General features: G+C 45.0%; 2 protein-coding genes across 3 annotated transcripts in view; one reads left to right on the top strand and one right to left on the bottom strand.

The window, feature by feature from the left end:
• RELA (RELA proto-oncogene, NF-kB subunit) overlaps positions 1-10,051 on the top strand; it is a 36,864-nt gene extending 26,813 nt beyond the window's left edge. Inside the window, exons 9-12 of one of the 2 annotated variants that reach the window (XM_070766547.1) lie at positions 201-281; positions 4,119-4,193; positions 7,054-8,071; positions 9,199-10,051. In XM_070766547.1, the coding sequence (XP_070622648.1) occupies positions 201-281; positions 4,119-4,193; positions 7,054-7,655 (758 nt within the window). In that variant the 3' untranslated portion in view covers positions 7,656-8,071; positions 9,199-10,051. Of the gene's footprint in view, positions 1-200; positions 282-4,118; positions 4,194-7,053; positions 8,887-9,137 lie in introns of both variants that reach the window. The other variant, XM_070766546.1, reaches the window with a different exon arrangement.
• Positions 10,052-12,577: 2,526 nt separating this feature from the next.
• The window catches only part of C13H11orf68 (chromosome 13 C11orf68 homolog), a 6,908-nt gene continuing 1,924 nt past the window's right edge, over positions 12,578-17,561 (bottom strand). Inside the window, exon 2 of the mRNA XM_070766545.1 lies at positions 12,578-13,985. Within this exon, the coding sequence (XP_070622646.1) occupies positions 13,233-13,970 (738 nt within the window). The 5' untranslated portion in view covers positions 13,971-13,985 and the 3' untranslated portion in view covers positions 12,578-13,232. The remainder of the gene's footprint in view (positions 13,986-17,561) is intronic.

Genomic DNA, 17,561 nt, shown 5'->3' with positions numbered 1-17,561 from the left:
CATTTTACCCAGGAAAACTAGGTGGCTGACCTTGGGCTAGTCAGTCTGAGTCCGGCCCACCTCACAGGACTGTTGTTGAGAGAAAAGGAAGCGGAAGGATCATTAGATGCTTTAAGTCAGTTATAAAAATAATAAAGGCATAATTTAAAAAAAAAACATATTATCTATCTTATCTACTTTTTTTCCCTCCTTCCCGGCAGGCGACTTTCATCGAATCGAGGAGAAACGCAAACGAACCCTGGGCACTTTCAAGAACTTTGTACAGAAAACACCTTTTGCAGGTAAAGTTTAAAGAAATACAGTGGTACCTCATGATACGAACTTAATTGGTTCCAGGAGGAGGTTCGTAAGGTGAAAAGTTCGTAAGACGAAACAATGTTTCCCATAGGAATCAATGTAAAAGCAAATAATGCATGCAAATCCTTCAGGAAAATCCCAAACTTTAGAAGGGAGGCGAACAGAGGGCAGGGGGGGAGCAGCTAAAGGGGGCGGGTGGAAGAAGCAAGGCTAGGCTAAAGGGTGAGTGGGAAGGAAGAAAGGCAAGGGGGGCGCCCCTCCCTTTTCTTTCTTCAAAAGACACCCTTTCAGTGCCTTCGCAAGCACGCTGTTCTCTGCAAACTCTTTCCCCCTCCAAGCCGCCCCTCCCTTTTCTTTCTTCAAAAGACACCCTTTCAGTGCCTCCGCAAGCACGCTGTTCTCTGCAAACTCTTTCCCCCTCCAAGCTGCCCCTCCCTTTTCTTTCTTCAAAAGACACCCTTTCAGTGCCTCCGCAAGCACGCTGTTCTCTGCAAACTCTTTCCCCCTCCAAGCTGCCCCTCCCTTTTCTTTCTTCAAAAGACACCCTTTCAGTGCCTCTGCAAGCACGCTGTTCTCTGCAAACTCTTTCCCCCTCCAAGCCGCCCCTCCCTTTTCTTTCTTCAAAAGACACCCTTTCAGTGCCTCCGCAAGCACGCTGTTCTCTGCAAACTCTTTCCCCCTCCAAGCTGCCCCTCCCTTTTCTTTCTTCAAAAGACACCCTTTCAGTGCCTCTGCAAGCACACTGTTCTACTTTTTTAAATGCAAACTCTTTCCCCCTCCAAGCCACCCCTCCCTTTTCTTTCTTCAAAAAAGGGGGGGGAAAGAAACCCCTTCATCCCAGCTTGGGTTCGTAAGGTGAAAATAGTTCGGAAGAAGAGGCATTCGGAAGATGAGGTACCACTGTAACGGGAAGGGGAGAGAAAGAGAGAGAGAGAGAAGGGGGCCAGCCCTGCTTGAAAGAGCTAATCTGGGGCACTTAGAAACGATGAAATTAAAATAAAGTGATGCGGAGAGGGGCGGCATACAAATTCAATAAATAAATAAATGAAATAAAGATACTAACTGAGGAGAGGGAAGAAAACAGCCTAAAATTAAGAGATAACGAACGTTTCTGGAAGATAGTGCAGAAATTTTGGAAGGAGGTGCAAGAGGAAATTAATAGGATGTTAAATACAAACTGGACAATTACAAAAGAATTGGCAGTACAGTGGTCCCTCGATTTTCGCGGGTTCGAACTTCACGAAACAGCTGTACCACGGTTTTTCAAAAATATTAATTAAAAAATACTTTGAGGGTTTTTCCCCTATACCACGGTTTTTCCCGCCCGATGACGTCATACGTCATCGCCAAACCTTTGTCCACCTTTAATAAATATTTTTTTTAAATAAACTTTAATAAATAAACATGGTGAGTAATAATCTGAATGGTTGCTAAGGGAATGGGAAATTGCAATTTAGGGGTTTAAAGTGTTAAGGGAAGGCTTGGGATACTGTTCATAGACAAAAATAGTGTATTTACTTCCGCATCTCTACTTCGCGGAAATTCGACTTTCACGGGCGGTCTCGGAATGCATCCCCCGCGAAAATCGAGGGAACACTGTATTGGTAAAAAGGAATGGCATGGCAGAATGTAGAGAAATTAAAGAAGCACCTATAGAAAGTGCCCAAGTGGTAATAGTATTAGGTTGGAAGGATGCAACAAAATGGACAATGCAAAACTGGTACCCGTAGATGGTGGATTACATTCAGTTTGAAATTATAGATATAAAGATGAATGTGGTTAATGAAAATATTGCGAGAAAGGGCAGACTAGATGGACCATGGGGTCTTTTTCTGCCGTCAGTCTTCTATGTTTCTATGTTTCTATGAATTGATGGGACAGGGTTAGAGGTTATATGGTTGGTAGAATTCAAGACCAAGGTTTAAAGAATAAATCAGAATTGCTTTATGATATGTAAATAGAAATATTGTTCTTATCCTCAAATGTTATATATAAAGGATAGAGGGGTCTGAATGTTGTTTGTGGGGTGCAGGCACTATGTTATATGTAGAGTGTATGTATCTTTATTAGAAAAAACTAATAAAATTTATTATTAGCTACGGAAGCTAAGCCGTAGCAATTAATTTGGAAGAAAGTCGAAAATTAGAAGTGGTAGTCCCAGGCGACAAAAATAAGAGGAGGGAGGCGGCATTAGAACAACAGTAGATATACCTGGTAGAACGTGTTAAACAATAAATAATAGGTGAAAGGGAAAGATACAAGGTTAAGAAATAGCTCCGAGGTTGGAATGAAATTGGGGTTTTTGAATTAGTACTCTGCTAACCATAGAACGGATTATGATTAGATATACTCAGGGAAGGACAAGAGAGAGGAAGTAGAAAGGGAGAGGAGGGGAGTAGGAAAGAGGTGGTAGAGAGGAGAAACGGAGATCACAATTCAAAGTGTTGGTTATGACCTATAAAGCCCTTCATGGCAGCGGACCAGAATATCTCCGGGACCGCCTTCTGCCGCACAAATCCCAGCAACCGGTTAGGTCCCATAGAGTTGGCCTTCTCCAGGTCCCGTCGACGAAACAATGTAGTCTGGCGGGATCCAGGGGAAGAGCCTTCTCTGTGGCCCCGACCCTCTGGAATCAACTCCCCCCGGAGATTAGGATTGCCCCCACCCTCCTTGCCTTTCGCAAACTCCTCAAAACCCACCTCTGCCGTCAGGCATGGGGAAATTGATTCCCCCGAGCCGTTTCCATTTTACACAAGGTTTGTCTGAGATGTATGATTGTTTTTATATTAAGGGTTTTAAATTGCTTTTTATTGTTGGATTTGTACCGTGATTTGTGTTGTGAGCTGCTCCGAGTCTCCGGAGAGGCGCGGCATACAAATCTAATAAATAAATAAAATAAATAAAATAATTAATTGGATTTAGACACTGTATTTTATTGTTTCCTTTATATGTGGTAAGACATCCCGAATCCTCGGAGAGGGGCGACATAAATCGATTGAATGAATAAATAAATAAATATATATATATATATAAAAGGAGCAATTAAGGAGATATGTTTATGATATTTTGGATAGAAATTTTATTACTATGGATGTTCTGATGATATATGTATGTACATTTGGGGGGGGGGAATTATATTAAAAAAAATAGATAACCTGGGAAGAGTTCCTTTCATTCAGTTGGGGCATCCCTGCGAGGCTTTGGACTACAATGCCCATCAACTCTAGTGTGTCGGGCAGATAAAGTCACCTTAAAACCGATGGGACTTTGAGAGGAGATGCAATGGACTCATCCTTTCCAGGAGTTAATGTGGTCAAAAGTCTGTTATTTGGTTAAAATAACACAACAGTCTTTAAAACTTTACAGTCGCTTAAATATTCCAAATTTTCTTCATTTTAAAGAAGATTTGGGAACCTTAAGCGACTGTAAAGCCTTGTGGACTTCAACTCCCAGAATTCCCCAGCCAGCTGAGTGATTTAGGGCCAATCATTTGTGGGGGAATGCTGTTCCTGGCTGGGGAATTCTGGGAATTGAAGTCCATGAATCTTTTAGAGTCGCCAAAGCTGGGATGCCCCTGGTGCTAAAAGGAAGCAGAAACCGTGTTGTGTTATGTTAGCGATTATGTTGTGTTATCGTTTTGTTATGTTACGTTATGTTTATATTATTTCTGTTCAAAGGAATAGTGTTTGGGTTTTTTTAAACCTCAATTTTTCTTCAAAACCACCAGAATTGCTCTTTGAAATAACAGGTCTTTTTTTAAAAAGGTGAGCATGTCTGAAGCTGACATTTCATGGCTACCTGTCGTTTCCCTCCCTCCACAGTAGGGACCGCGGAAGCACAATCTCCACGCCGCATTGCCATTCCGAAACACGCAGCAGCCCGGCCTAGCACCAGTGGTAAGTTCTTCCTCGTTCCCAAATATTTTCGGACGCTGCCAAGAGACAGACAGCTGGAAGGATTTTGTAAAAAGACTTTGTAAAACCTGCATTTTGGCTGACGTAATAATGCAACTGTAGGAGAGAATATTTCGTAGCTCGGGGGTTGAATCTGTGGGATACTTTTATATATATATATATAAAAGTATGACGGTCTTGGTATATTCGGGTTTCTTCCCGTGTAGGATTTGGAAATTTCTGGCGACGTTTCGACGAGGTCTCACTCGTCATCTTCAGGCTGGTGTTTCTGTCCTTGTTCTCAGGCGAACACATATAAAAGTATATATATATATATATATATATATATATATATTTGTGCAGAGCTGAAGGGATTGCATACTGTAGCCTAGAGGATAATTCTCTGCCTTACAAGGCAAAGGTTGCAGGTTCAAGTCCCAGTGGGTATGGCTAGCTGATGAGGCCAAAATAAGGCCGAAATAGATCTATCCTAGTCTCCCTTAATTTTCAAATTCAGCAAAAAAACAATGTGACATATATATATATACACACACACATACACACATGTTTTATATATATATATATATATATATATATATATATATATATATATATATATATATATATAAAAACATGTTTTTTGCTGAAATTTTAAAATTAAGGGAGACTAGGATGGCACCATTTCGGCCTTGTTCTGGCCTCATCAGCTAGCCATACCCTTACTGGGATTTGATCCGGCAGCTTCTGCCTTGTAAGGCAGAGAATTAACAGCTGAGCCACCAGACCTGATCCCTTCAGCACCTTTACAAGGCAGAAGCTGCCTATGTTTTTTATGTCGGATCACCCTGGTATATTGAAGGAATGTCACAGCTCCTTTTTGCCTCAAGGCCCAGTCTACATACATACATACATACATACATACATACATACACACCATAGAGCCAGGCAGAACATATATATATATAAAGTATCCCAGTGATACATACATACATACATACATACATACATACATACATACATACATACATATATGTATCACTGGAATACTTTATATATATATATATATGTTCTGCCTGGCTCTATGGTAAGAGTCTCCCGAAAATTCAAGGGTACAAATTTCAGACACGCACACACTTGAAAGTTCAAAAACAATGTTCTTTATCACAAAAATTCAAAAGAAACAAAGCACCCTTTTTATATTGCAAAGAGCACTCGTCCCAAAACAACCTGGTAGTCTGTACAATCCCCTTAATCAGTCTTTAAGTACTTAGCTAGCAGCTGTGAAGGAACGTCACAGCCCTCCTTCTTCCACGAAGTGAAACACACACACACTTTGCTCTGCTTTGGTTTCAAAGTCGTGAAAAATCAACAAAGTCCGGAAACAGCAAGGCACAGTCTTGAAGAAACAACCATCAGATAATCTTCCACAACGGCCAAGCCAGCACGCTGCTATTTATATCAGCAGCTCTAATTGCTGGAGCCCCACCCAAACACAGGTGGCCTCTCTTATCTCCTGTAATATTTCTGCAATTGGTCTCTTCTATGCATAATTCTGCACCTGCGTGGGTCTAATACTTCCTCATCCGAATCGACCGAAGATAATGGAGATTGGCTTCCTGGGCTGTGTGCCAAGCCCCCCTCTTCCAAGTCACCCCCACCTTCTTCTTCGTCCGAGGAAACCACTACCTGCCTCTGTCGGCAATAAAACAGGCCTATGACATGTTGATGTTTCCCCTGCATCCACCTCCACATTCCTTGGGGCAGGAGCTGGGCCAGAGCCAACCACAACACATATATATATATTATTGATTTTTATAATATAAAAGAATACACACAACTTAATACAGTGCACAGTGATAGGAGCTCCCGCCACCCAACAACATTCATTCAGTCCCTCCACCAAATGAGGGTGTACTAATTTATAATTTTTTTAAACCATTTTTTTTTTCAACCTACCCGGCTTCAGAAAGGCCTGTGCACATGCGTAGGGGGCAGCGCAGGGGTGCGTGGCAGGTGTACGCATGCTAGCACCCCCCCACACACACTCCTTTTGGCACACAAACAAAACAAAAATTGCCATCCCTAGTATAAGTTCTCTTTTGTCTGATCAGGGGGTTGATCTAGAAGACCTCCAAGGTCCCTTCCAACTCTTTATTATTCTGCTCTTTCAGAAATTAATTGAAGTTGTGCAGATTTAATTCCAATTTCAGTGTCTTAATGTGGAATTCTGAACTTTGAAAGTTTGGGTTGTTTTGTTTTTTTAAAGAAAGCTAGATTGTGGCAACTCCTCTGCTAAATTTTTAAGATTTATTTTATGGTTCGGAGCCAGAAGAACAGGAAGGGGCTATAAAGGATTAAACTCCAAATTCTCTTTTCTTTCTTTCTTTTCTTTTTCTTTCTTTCCTTCCTTCTTTCTTTCTTTGTCTCCTTTCTTTTCTCCTTTTTCTTTCTTCATTCCTCCCTCCCCTTTCCTTCTTTCTTCCCCTCTTCTCTTCTTTCTTCTTCCCTCCCTCCCCTTTCTTTTCTCTATTTCTTTTTCTTTTCACTTTCTTCATTCCTCCCTTTCTCCCCTTTCCTTATTTCTTCCCCTCTTCTTTCTTCTTCCCTCCCTCCTTTTTTCTTTCTTTCTTTTCTCTCCTTCCTTCCTCCCTCTCTCCCCTCCTTGCGAAGACCCAAAATATTCATTCTTTTCTCTGATTTAGGCCCACTGAAACAGTGGTACCATTCACCGCTCACTTAGGAGCGCTGAAGCTCTCAACCATCCTCAAAATTTTAGAGAAAACCCTCTTTTGGCTTCTCTCCTTCGCTTTGGGCCACAGCCCCTGCTCTGTTTCTTAAGCCACGTTTTGATTCTCCTTTCCAGCTGTGCCGGGGTTTCTGGGAGCATCCAGCCACTCACCTATCCGCCCAATCCAGAAGCCGCAAGTCATGGCTCAGCCGCCTGCCGGCTTCTACGTCGGGCCCAGCCAGCACCCCACCCCACTGCCTCCCATGGCCGCCGCCGTTTCCGGCTTTAGCACCGTCAACATGGAGGATCTGTCGTGCCTGGGCGTATCCCCGCAGGTCCCGCCTCCCTCCATGGACAGCGAAAGCATCACCGACGCCTTTCTGCACCTCCACTTCGAAGGGGGCGGCGATCCCTTGGGGGGCCTTTTGGACGACGCCCCCTACAGCAGCCTGGATAGCATCAACACCACGGAGTTCCGGCAGATGCTCAACGAAGTCGCCGGCCCTGCGCCGCTGCCAGGGGAGACCCAGGCGACCCTGATGACTTACCCAGAATCCATCACCCGCTTGGTCAGCCAGCGGAGGGCGGAAGCGGGGGAGCCCGGCGGCAATGGGGACGGTGGTGGGGGCGGCCATTCGGCCAACAACAGCTTCCTCAACGGCCTTTTGGGGACCCTTCCCGCCGAGGACAGCTTTTCCATGGTCGACCTGGATTTGAACTCGCTTCTCAACTCGTAAGGATGCCCAGGCCGGTCCGAGACCTGCAGCTCGCTCTTCTTTCAGCTGTATTTGGGGAACAGCTGTGGGAAGCGGTGGAAAGGGGGTAGCCTTCAAAACAGGGGTAGGTTTGGCCTCTGCAAATTGGAGGGGACGTTCTGTGCCCCCCACCCCCCCCAAAAAAACCCACCCCATATGCCTCTTCAGTACGAACGTAGGAGGGGAGCATGTCGTGCCTTAGCGTGTATTTCTGCCTTCCAATTTAGCAGTCTTCCATCTTTGCTATCAAAATTCAGGGTGTTTTTTTTTAAAAAAAAAATCCTCAAATTTCCCAGAATTCCAAAGCATTTTTAAATACTGGTGAAGTTTGAAAACAAAATAGGATGCCACTTTTTGTTGTCACCACCTTGCCTTTTTTCCTACTCAGCTGACCCAAGGTTGTCCTGTGCCTTTTTAACAAGGTGGCCATCAGCCATGGTAGTCCTCGACTTGTGACAGTTTTGGTTAGCGTCCGTCCAAAGTCCACAACAGCTCTGAAAAACGTGACTCTGGATGATATTTTCCCACTTAACAATCGTTGTGACATTTCCCAGGGTCACTTGACCAAAATTCAGACGCTTGGGCCTCCGACACATATTTACAACGGTCGGAGTGTCACGCGATCCCCTTTTGCATCCACATGACAAGCGAAGTCAACTTGCGAAGCCAACAACTGCAGGGATTTGCTTAAACTGTGGCAAAAAAGGCCGTAAAATGAGACAAACTTCGCTTAACGTACGCTTCACTTCGCAGCAGAAGTTCTCGGTTCAAATTGTGGTCATATAACTCGAGGATGATGAAATGCCTGTTACGTTTTTTTTAAGGCAACAAAAACTATTTTTTTTAAAAAATCAGGGTCGTCCTTTTGTATATAAAGACTGGTTTCGTGCCGTATAAAATGCCGTTGCAGCTTTTCCGACTTGCCAGGTTTAAATGCTGGAATTTTGCCTCCCTGCAAAGCTGGGATATAATGTTTTCAAACAAAGGCACAACGATCGTTCCATCGGAAAATGGTTTTGCAACTTTGTGTGCTGTGGAGCAAGTCTGTGACTTGTGTGTACAGAGCGTGTTTCAAAAGTAATGCAATTATTATTTTTAAGTAATTGATTAAACAGATTTGCCACAAACACTTAAAATTCTTCAAAGTCCTGTCCTTGGGCCTCTACACATTTTTTTCCAGTGACTCTGCCGTGACCAGTACGTGCCCTGGAAGGTGTCTCCGGGGACCTCTCACAAAGTCTTCGTCATGGCTGATTGGATGTATTCTATGGACGAAAAACGGGTTCCTTTCAGGGCTGGGAACAAAAAGAAGTCTGTTGGGCCGACGTCATTTCTATGGGGGGGGGCAGCGTTGGTACATGGTGTTTAGCCAGGTAGACTCGTAGCGCGTTGTGGCCTGGCACATTTTTCATCCATAGAAGAGATCCAATCAGCCGTGATGGATCTTGCAAGAGGTCCCCGAAGACGCCTTCCAGGTGAAACCGGTCACGGCAGAGTCACTGAAAAAAATGTGTAGAGGCCCAAGGACAGTACTTTGAAGAATTTTAAGTGTTTGTGCAAATCTGTTCAATAAATTACTTTTTAAAAAAAATAATTGCATTACTTTTAGAACACACCCTGTATGTGTGTGTGTGTGCTTTAGGCCAGCCACAAAACTAGACCAGGCAGTGAAGGACACAGAAGTTCAGCCAAGCCTTCATTTCAGGCAGAGTTAAGAAAAATGAATTCACTTAATAATGAATTTGATTAAGAGTCGGAATCTGGCTTTGTAGAAGCAAGCACGGTTCACTTAATACAGAGTTCGTCAAACTTGGCAACTTTAAGACTTTAATCCCCGGAATTCTGGATAAGTTCAAGTCCACAAGTCTTAAAAGTTGCCAAGTTTGGGGGAACTCCTGACCTCATACGCATCTACTAACAACTATGCTGGTTGGGTTAACGCAACGCCCGAAGCCACGGAAAAAATAACCTGAAGCGTTAGGGCGGTTGTGTGCGCGCGAATGCAACTGACATCCCAAAGCGAGAATCAGCTTTTTAATCCTTGCCTTCTGCTTTCTGGCTTGAGCAAAATCCAATTTAGGAGAGTTAGTCCGTTTAGGCCAGATGGAGATTCACAAGTTGTGGATTCTGTTAGGATCCGGCACATGAGTCCTGCGGAGAAGAAGGGAGCTGTTGCCGCAACCCTGCTGCCTTTTTTATACTATGCAACTTTTTTTTTTAAATGAAAACAAAAAAGGGAGTGGATGTTTAAAATGTAGTTAACCTGTTGTTACTTTTTTTCCCATTGCGTTTCTTTGCTTTAATGTAAATTGACCGTACGTATCGTGCCTTCTCTTTCCTGTAAGCAGGTTCTTCCAATAAACTAAAGCCTCAGCATTGCTATGTAGTAAGGTGTGTGTTTCGGCCGAGCGGGTTCCCCCCAAAGTTTTTACAGGTACAGTGGTACCTCTAGATACGAGCTGCTCCACATGCGAGTATTCCAAGTTACGAGCCACGACGTGAGCAGAATTTCTGTTCGACACCCGAGCTCAAATTCGGGATACGAGCCGAGCGTCCACTAGGTGGCGCAAGAATCTCCTTGCTTCCAGTTATCTTGGCGCGAAAAACAAAGTCTAAAGGCATTCGTTCGAGATGCAAGTCGATCGACTTACGAGCTCGGGTCTGGAACGAATTAAACTCGTATGTTGAGGTACCACTGTACCAGGTACCGATTTGTGACCTTTCAGAATTGCAAGAACAAAGACTGTTTTGCATCAGTCGCTACATCATCCCCATCGTCATGCCATCAAAACTTTAACGGCAAGTGGCCTGTATTGATGATGGCCGCAAGCGTGCAGGGATCATGTGATCACCTTTTCGTCAACGGGAAATCCAGTGTCACTTTACTGTGTTATTAAAAATTTACAACTGCAGCAATTCACTTAACAAGTGTGGCCAAGACAAGCTTCCTCCATCAGTATTCTTGGCCCTCAACTCCAGAAGGATACAAGTTGGTTGGCTGGAGAATTCTGGGAGTTGAAGTCCACAAGTCTTAAAAGTTGCCATGTTTGAACATTTCCCGACACAGTGTTCAGAACTTCCCCTATACCAGTGATGGCGAACCTATGGCCTGGGCGCCACAGGTGGCATGTGGAGCCATATATGTGGAAAAAATGGGCAAGCGGGAAGTTCAAAAAAACAGACTTCCTGTTTGTCCGTTGAGCTGTTTTTCGCACTCTGGAGCCTTCAGGGAAGCTTTGGTGAAGCCTCTGGAGGATGAAATGGCCTTCCCCAGGCCAAAAATCAGCTGGCTAGTGCACGCCTATGCATTGGAGGTAAGATAAGGCAATGCCTTGCATGCCCTGTATAAGAACCTAAGAAGAGCCCTGCTGAATCGGGCCAAAGCCCATCGAGTCCAGCATTCTGTGTCCCGCGGTGACCCACCAATTGTCCATGGGGATCGTGAGCAGAAGGAAAAGGCAAGACCCTCCCTTTCCCTTGACCCCCAACAAATGGTACTCAAAGGACCCCTGCCTGCCTCAACCAACATAGAGGTGGCACATGGACATCCGTTTCAATAACCACCTATGATATACTTGGCATCCCTGAATCTGTCTAATCCTGCCTTGAAGCTATCCAGGCTGACAGCTGTCACGACCTCTTCTGGAAGGGAATTCCATCAACCAAGGGCCCTCTGGGTGAAGAAATATTTCCCTTTATTGGTTCTCACTTTCTTACCTGTGAGTTTTAGGGAGGGCCCACTCATCCTGGTATTGTGTGATAGAAAAAATAATTTTTCTCTATCCACCTTTTCTATCCCATGCATGATTTTATACACTTCGATCAAGTCACCCCTTCAACGCCGTCTTTCAAGGTTGAAGAGACCGAGACGTTGCAACCTGGTATAAGGGAGGGGCTCCATTTCCTTTATCATTCGTTGCCCTTTTTCAGTTCCATTACAGTAGTACTTCTACCTAAGAAGGCCTCTACTTACAAACCTTTCTAGATAAGAACTGAGTGTTCAATATTTTTTTATCCTCTTCTCAAGAACCATTGTGCATGCAAACAGGCCTCACTGAAGCGTAGGATGGTGGGAAAAATGGGCAAGCGGGAAGTTTGAAAAAAACAGACTTTCGGTTTGCCCGTTGGGCTGTTTTTTTGCACTCTGGAGCCTTCAGGGAAGCATCTGAGCAACCCGAGCCTCTGAAACTGTAACCGGAAAAGGCCTCCACGGGGCCTCTCTAGGAATCTCCTAGGAGGAAACAGGGCCGGAAAAGCCAGGGAGAAGCCTCTGTGAGGCCTCTTTAGGAATCTCCTGGGAGGAAACAGGGCTGGAAAAGGCAGTGAAAAGCCTCTGTGGGGCCTCTCTAGGAAGCTCCTGGGAGGAAACGGCCGGAAAAGCCAGGGAGAAGCCTCTGTGAGGCCTCTTTAGGAATCTCCTGGGAGGAAACAGGGCTGGAAAAGGCAGTGAAAAGCCTCCATGGGGCCTCTCTAAGAATCTCCTGGGAGGAAATGGCCGGAAAAGGCAGTGAGAAGCCTCTGTGGGGCCTCTCTAGGAATCTCCTGGGAGGAAACTGCCGGAAAAGCCAGTGAGAAGCCTCCATGGGGACTCTCTAGGAATCTCCTGGGAGGAAACAGGGCCTCCACCCTCCCTGTGGTTTCCCCAATCGCACGCATTATTTGCTTTTACATTGATTCCTTTGGGAAAAATTGTTTCTTCTTACAAACTTTTCTACTTAAGAACTTGGTCACGGAACGAATTAAGCTCGTAAGTAGAGGTAGCACTGCATATCCTTCTTGAGGTGCGGTGACCAGAACTGTACACAGTACTCCAAATGTACTCCGATACGGCTCTGCTTACCATAGGTTTGCCATCACTATGAAACACCTCCCCCCCCCCAAAGCAAACCCACAGGGGAAGTGGGTGGGGGAGAGAATCCTTTTATTTTCAGTCTAGTTACAGGGGAAAGCAACCAGGAACCAAAAAAATAAAATCCAAGGACTTCCGAGCAAAAAAACGGATAGGAAAATCAGCTTACCTCCTGGCCTAGATTTTCCATTTCATGCCTCCGGTCAAAATTATTCCCCACCCACCTGCACCCAAGCTTCTTTGAGGGCCTTCACATTCTGATTATCTCTCCCCTCATCCCCTTCCCGCAACCTCCCTAGATGGGCAGAAATGTATAGACACAGCAGCAAATCACATCTTTCTACCGTAGTTGAGCCCTTCCGCCGAAAAAAAAGATCCGCAGGGACCGTCTGGTTTTGACCTCTTTTGGAATAAACGAAGCCGATCGGTTCGCACGAGGCTGCGCAGCACGCAAAGTTTAGCAGTTTAATAGTAAATGAAGACGTCCACTAGTGTCACAAAAAGAAAAAAAACCCCTAGCTTTTAAGCTCCTGGGCTAGAACAAAGCGCCCCGTGTCGGAGGCAGAAATCCCAACGACGCATCCCGCCTGCGTTGGGCAAATCTACCTTCTCTTGAGTAAGAGAGTCAACGCTGCATGATGGGGCCTATAGTCCCCAGCCTTCGTGCCGTTTCCTCTGCAAGCTTCGTGCCTTCGGGAAGGGGAGTTTTTTTAGGTCACTTCACTGTTGCTCACTTTGTTAAGGACCCGCGAGCGCCGGGGGACGCATTCCAAATCGAAGCGGCTTTCGTAAATGGTGGGGCAGAGATGCCAACAGTTGTCGCGGTAGATGCCCAGGTAGGTGTAAACATCGGGCTTGTAGGATAAGAGGCACTTGACCCCCGTGGCCCGGATCACGGAATCGGCCACCAGCACTTCCTCCTCGTTGGTGAAGTCGTCCGTGTACACGCAGATCACGTGTTTGCGGTCCGAGTCGGGGCAGCAGGGGCTCACCTTGGCCACCCCGACACGCCCTTCGAGGACCGCCCGGGCGATGCCGCACCAAGCGTGGTCCACTTTGAAGCCGCTGTCCAGGTGCATCAGCCACTTGCCGGTCAGGACCCGCCGGTTCATGGCCAGCTCCTTGATGGACTCGAAAGTCACCCGGCGCCCGCTGAGCTGCAAACGCTCCCAGTCCTCCTGAAGGCCGACGACGTCGCCAGATTCCGGGCAGAAGGTCGGGCCGTAGATGGCAATCCAGCCCACCGACTCGGTGTTGCACGCCAGGTTGCCGTAGCGAGAGACGCGAGACGGCTGGTAAGTCTGGAGCCATTCCTCAAACTCCGCCTTGGGGGTCTTGCGGGCGTCAAAGACCACCCAGGTGTCCATGTCTGCGGCCATGGCTTCGGCAGCCAGATCCTCGCTGGCAAAACTGCCGTCCTTTCCCGTCTCGTCATGCTGGCTAGCCATGGTTTGCCAAGGCACCTGAAGGAGGGGTAAAAAGGTCAAACCAGGAAAGGATCGAAGCATTTCAGGCCACAGCTGGTAGAAGAATCTAAATGGGCATTTTCTACAGGGAATCCTTGGCATACAAAAGTTCATTTAACATTAGGATTTAGACTTATTCACAGTGCTTCACAGCCCTCTTTAAGCGGTTTACAGAGAGTCAGCCTCTTGCCCCCAACAATCTCTACATGGGGCTACCTCTGAAAAGTGTTCGGAAACTACAAATGGTGCAGAATGCAGCTGCGGGAGGAGTCATGTGCCTCCCTAGGTATGCCCATGTTTCTTCCTTGCATTGGCTGCCAATTGGTTTCCAGACACAATTCAAAGTGTTGATGATGACCTATAAAGCCCTACATGGCATCGGGCCAGATTACTTGCGTAACTGCCTTCTGCCGCATGAATCCCAGCGTCTGGTGAGGTCCCACAGAGTTGGCCTTCTCCAGGTCCTGTCAACTAGGCGATGTCCTTTGGCGGGGTCCAGGAGAAGAGCCTTCTCTGTGGGGGGCCCAGCCCTCTGGAATCAGCTCCCCCCAGGAGATTCGCACTGCCCCTCCTCCTCTTCGCCTTCCCTAAGAACCTGAAAACCTATTCATGGCGCCAAGCTTGAAGGCATTAGATCCCGGTCTCTCGAGCCCTTTTGTTTCCCTGTTGTAATTACCAGGAATGCAGACTAGGCAAATTTAGTGCCCTCCTATCCTGGATTATAATAAGCAGAGCATTTTTGTGCTAGAGGTCCAGATTTTTATGCTAGAGGCCCTTCGGAGAGGGGTGACATACAAATCTAATAAATAATAATAATAATAATAATATAATACAATCCTATTCTAACATATTTATGCTATACTGCAACATAGTATGTTTACGGTTGCAATTGTATGAATGATTTTAATGTTTAAGCTTTTTATAATGTTTTAAATTAACTTTGTATTAATTGGACCTAACTGTATTACTGTATACTGTTTGGTTATTGATACGTTCTGAGCCGCCCCGAGACCACGGAGAGGGGCGGCATACAAGTCCAACCAATCAATAAATCTGGATCCTCATTCTACTCACCTTGGAAGGATGAACAGCTGAGTCAACCTTGAGCCTGGTGAGATTCAATCTGCCAAATTGCTGGCAGCTGGTGATCAGAAGTGGCCTGCAGTACTGCACTCTAACCACTGTACCACCAAGGCTAGCTAGCTATTTATTTATTTATTTATTTATTTATTTATTTATTTATTTATTTATTTGATTGATTGATTGATTGATTGATTTCTATGCTGCCCTTCTCCCTAGTCTCACAACAAAGCAAATACAGAACATACAAGAAATCTAATATTAAAAAATTATAAAACCTCAAATACTAAAAGCATATAGAATATCTTAACTAGTGATGGGCGAACTGAACCCGCACAATTCGGGTCCGTTCCGAATTTTGCGGTGTTCAGTATGCCGAACACGAACACGAATTTTTTTCAAACTTCGGGCAAAGTTCGGGGTCGTGTTTGGCATTCAGAGCTTTGACGTCCCCGGCAGGTTGCTAAGGACGCCAAGGTGATCACTTCCTGGATTCCATGGAATCCAGGAAGTGATCACCTTGGCATCCTTGGCAACCTGCCGGTGACGTCAAAGCTCCGCCCCGGAATCTCTTCGTGGGAGGGATTCCTCAGCTCCTTGAAAGGGAGGTCTTCACGTAAAAATAAACATTGTTATTTTTACAAAAAAGGACGCCGCAGCAGCACTGCAAGCAAAGGGCGGTCCTTTCACGTAAAAATGAACATGTTAGAATCCAGGAAGGGGTCACCTTGGCGTCCTTAGCAACCTGCCAGTGACGTCAAAGCTCCGCCCCCGGAATCTCTTCGTGGGAGGGATTCCCCATTCGGGTTCAAGTTCGGTCGGCTGCATTTTGCGTAAAGTTCGTCCGAACTTGCCGAACACCGTTGGGTTCGCCCATCATTAATCTTAATTAATTCATTCTAAAAGCCCAATTCGTTTAAAAATCAATCATCCACATTCATCCGATCATATTCAAGTATAGGCCAGGGTAGATGTTAAAATTCGGTCGTTCCAGGCGTGTCGGCAAAGGTGCATTTTTAAGGCCTTAAGGAAGACTGGGTGGGTGGGGGCCAATACGAATCTCCCGGGGGGGGGGGAGTTGATTCCAAAGTGACTGAAGTTGCAATGGCACCCAAAAAAGTGACTTTATGACCGTTTTTCACACCTACAAGCCATCGCAGCATCCGCATGGTCAACTAATCAGAATTTGGATGCTTGGCAATGGGCAAATATTGACGGCTGCAGTGTCCTGAGGTCATATGAATTAACGTTTGCGACCTTCTGGGGATGGCCAGATTCACTTATCAATCGCGTTACTAACTTAAAAACTGCAGCTACTCACTTAATGGTCTGTGGCAAGGAAGCTCATAAAATGAGGAAAAGCTCACTTCAAGGTCTCAGTTAGCAAGAGAAACCTTGGGCTCAATTGTGGGGGGAACGACCTGCATTTTCAGCTGAACCTGGGTCTCCACTCTTTATTTATTATTTATTTATTACTTGGATTTGTATGCCGCCCCTCTCCGAAGACTCTCCGAAGACTCTTATTTTAAACCAAGTTGTATCCCAAGGTCACCTCGCTCTTCATCTCAAAGGCGTCAGCTGAAGACAATCATCTCAAAATTGCATTCATGGCCGAGGTCAACCTATAATTGGACTCAGGAAGGAATTTAGTGGGGAGGACTAGGATTTAAATTGTTCAAGATTAGTGGGCAACCCACAAGGGCGTGTAAAAGCTTAATTGCAGAAAATGTAGGAGCAGTAATTTTTAGGAAAAAAAGAGCCTTACAGGCTGGACCGATGAAAACTGGAGTTCCAAAATATTAAGGGGATGCTTATTGGCAGAAAGCTATTGTGAAACCTTTTGTAGGGGGTAATATTGTTGAAAAATGGGTGCCATTAAAGTACCATAAATGGGCACAAGTTTTAGGATATTTATTTATTTATTTTATTTATTTATTCGATTTTTATGCCGCCCTTCTCCTTAGACTCAGGGCGGCTTACAACATGTTAGCAATAGCACTTTTTAACAGAGCCAGCCTATTGCCCCCACAATTCGGGTCCTCATTTTACCCACCTCGGAAGGATGGAAGGCTTATATAGATAATTCGTAAAGTTGCCTTAATTTTAAAATATAATATAGTAGTTTCCCAATAATAGTGGCAATGCATAACTACTCCTAATTATAGTAAGAATGCCTAAATAATCCAAATAATAGTACTAATGTTTAGTCTCCCAATATACTATCCTATATATAATACATAGTAGTAATCCCCAATCCCTAAATGCCCAAGGTTTTCCAACAATAATAAACGCCTAAAGTCTTCTAACCTCCACAATAATAGTAATATCTAAAATCTAGTAACACTTAGTCTCCATTTAACTATAGTAGCAATGCCTATATTATTATTATTATTATTATTATTATTATTATTATTATTATTATTATTATTTATATTTATTGGATTTATATCCCGCTCCTCTCCAAGGACTAATAGTAACACCTGATTCTCAATA

The sequence above is a fragment of the Erythrolamprus reginae genome, chromosome 13, assembly GCF_031021105.1.
Source record: "Erythrolamprus reginae isolate rEryReg1 chromosome 13, rEryReg1.hap1, whole genome shotgun sequence".
In the NCBI taxonomy this organism is placed as follows: Eukaryota; Metazoa; Chordata; class Lepidosauria; order Squamata; family Dipsadidae; genus Erythrolamprus; species Erythrolamprus reginae.
The sequence above is the reverse complement of the archived record's forward strand: the minus strand, read 5'-3'. Positions and strand labels throughout refer to the sequence as shown.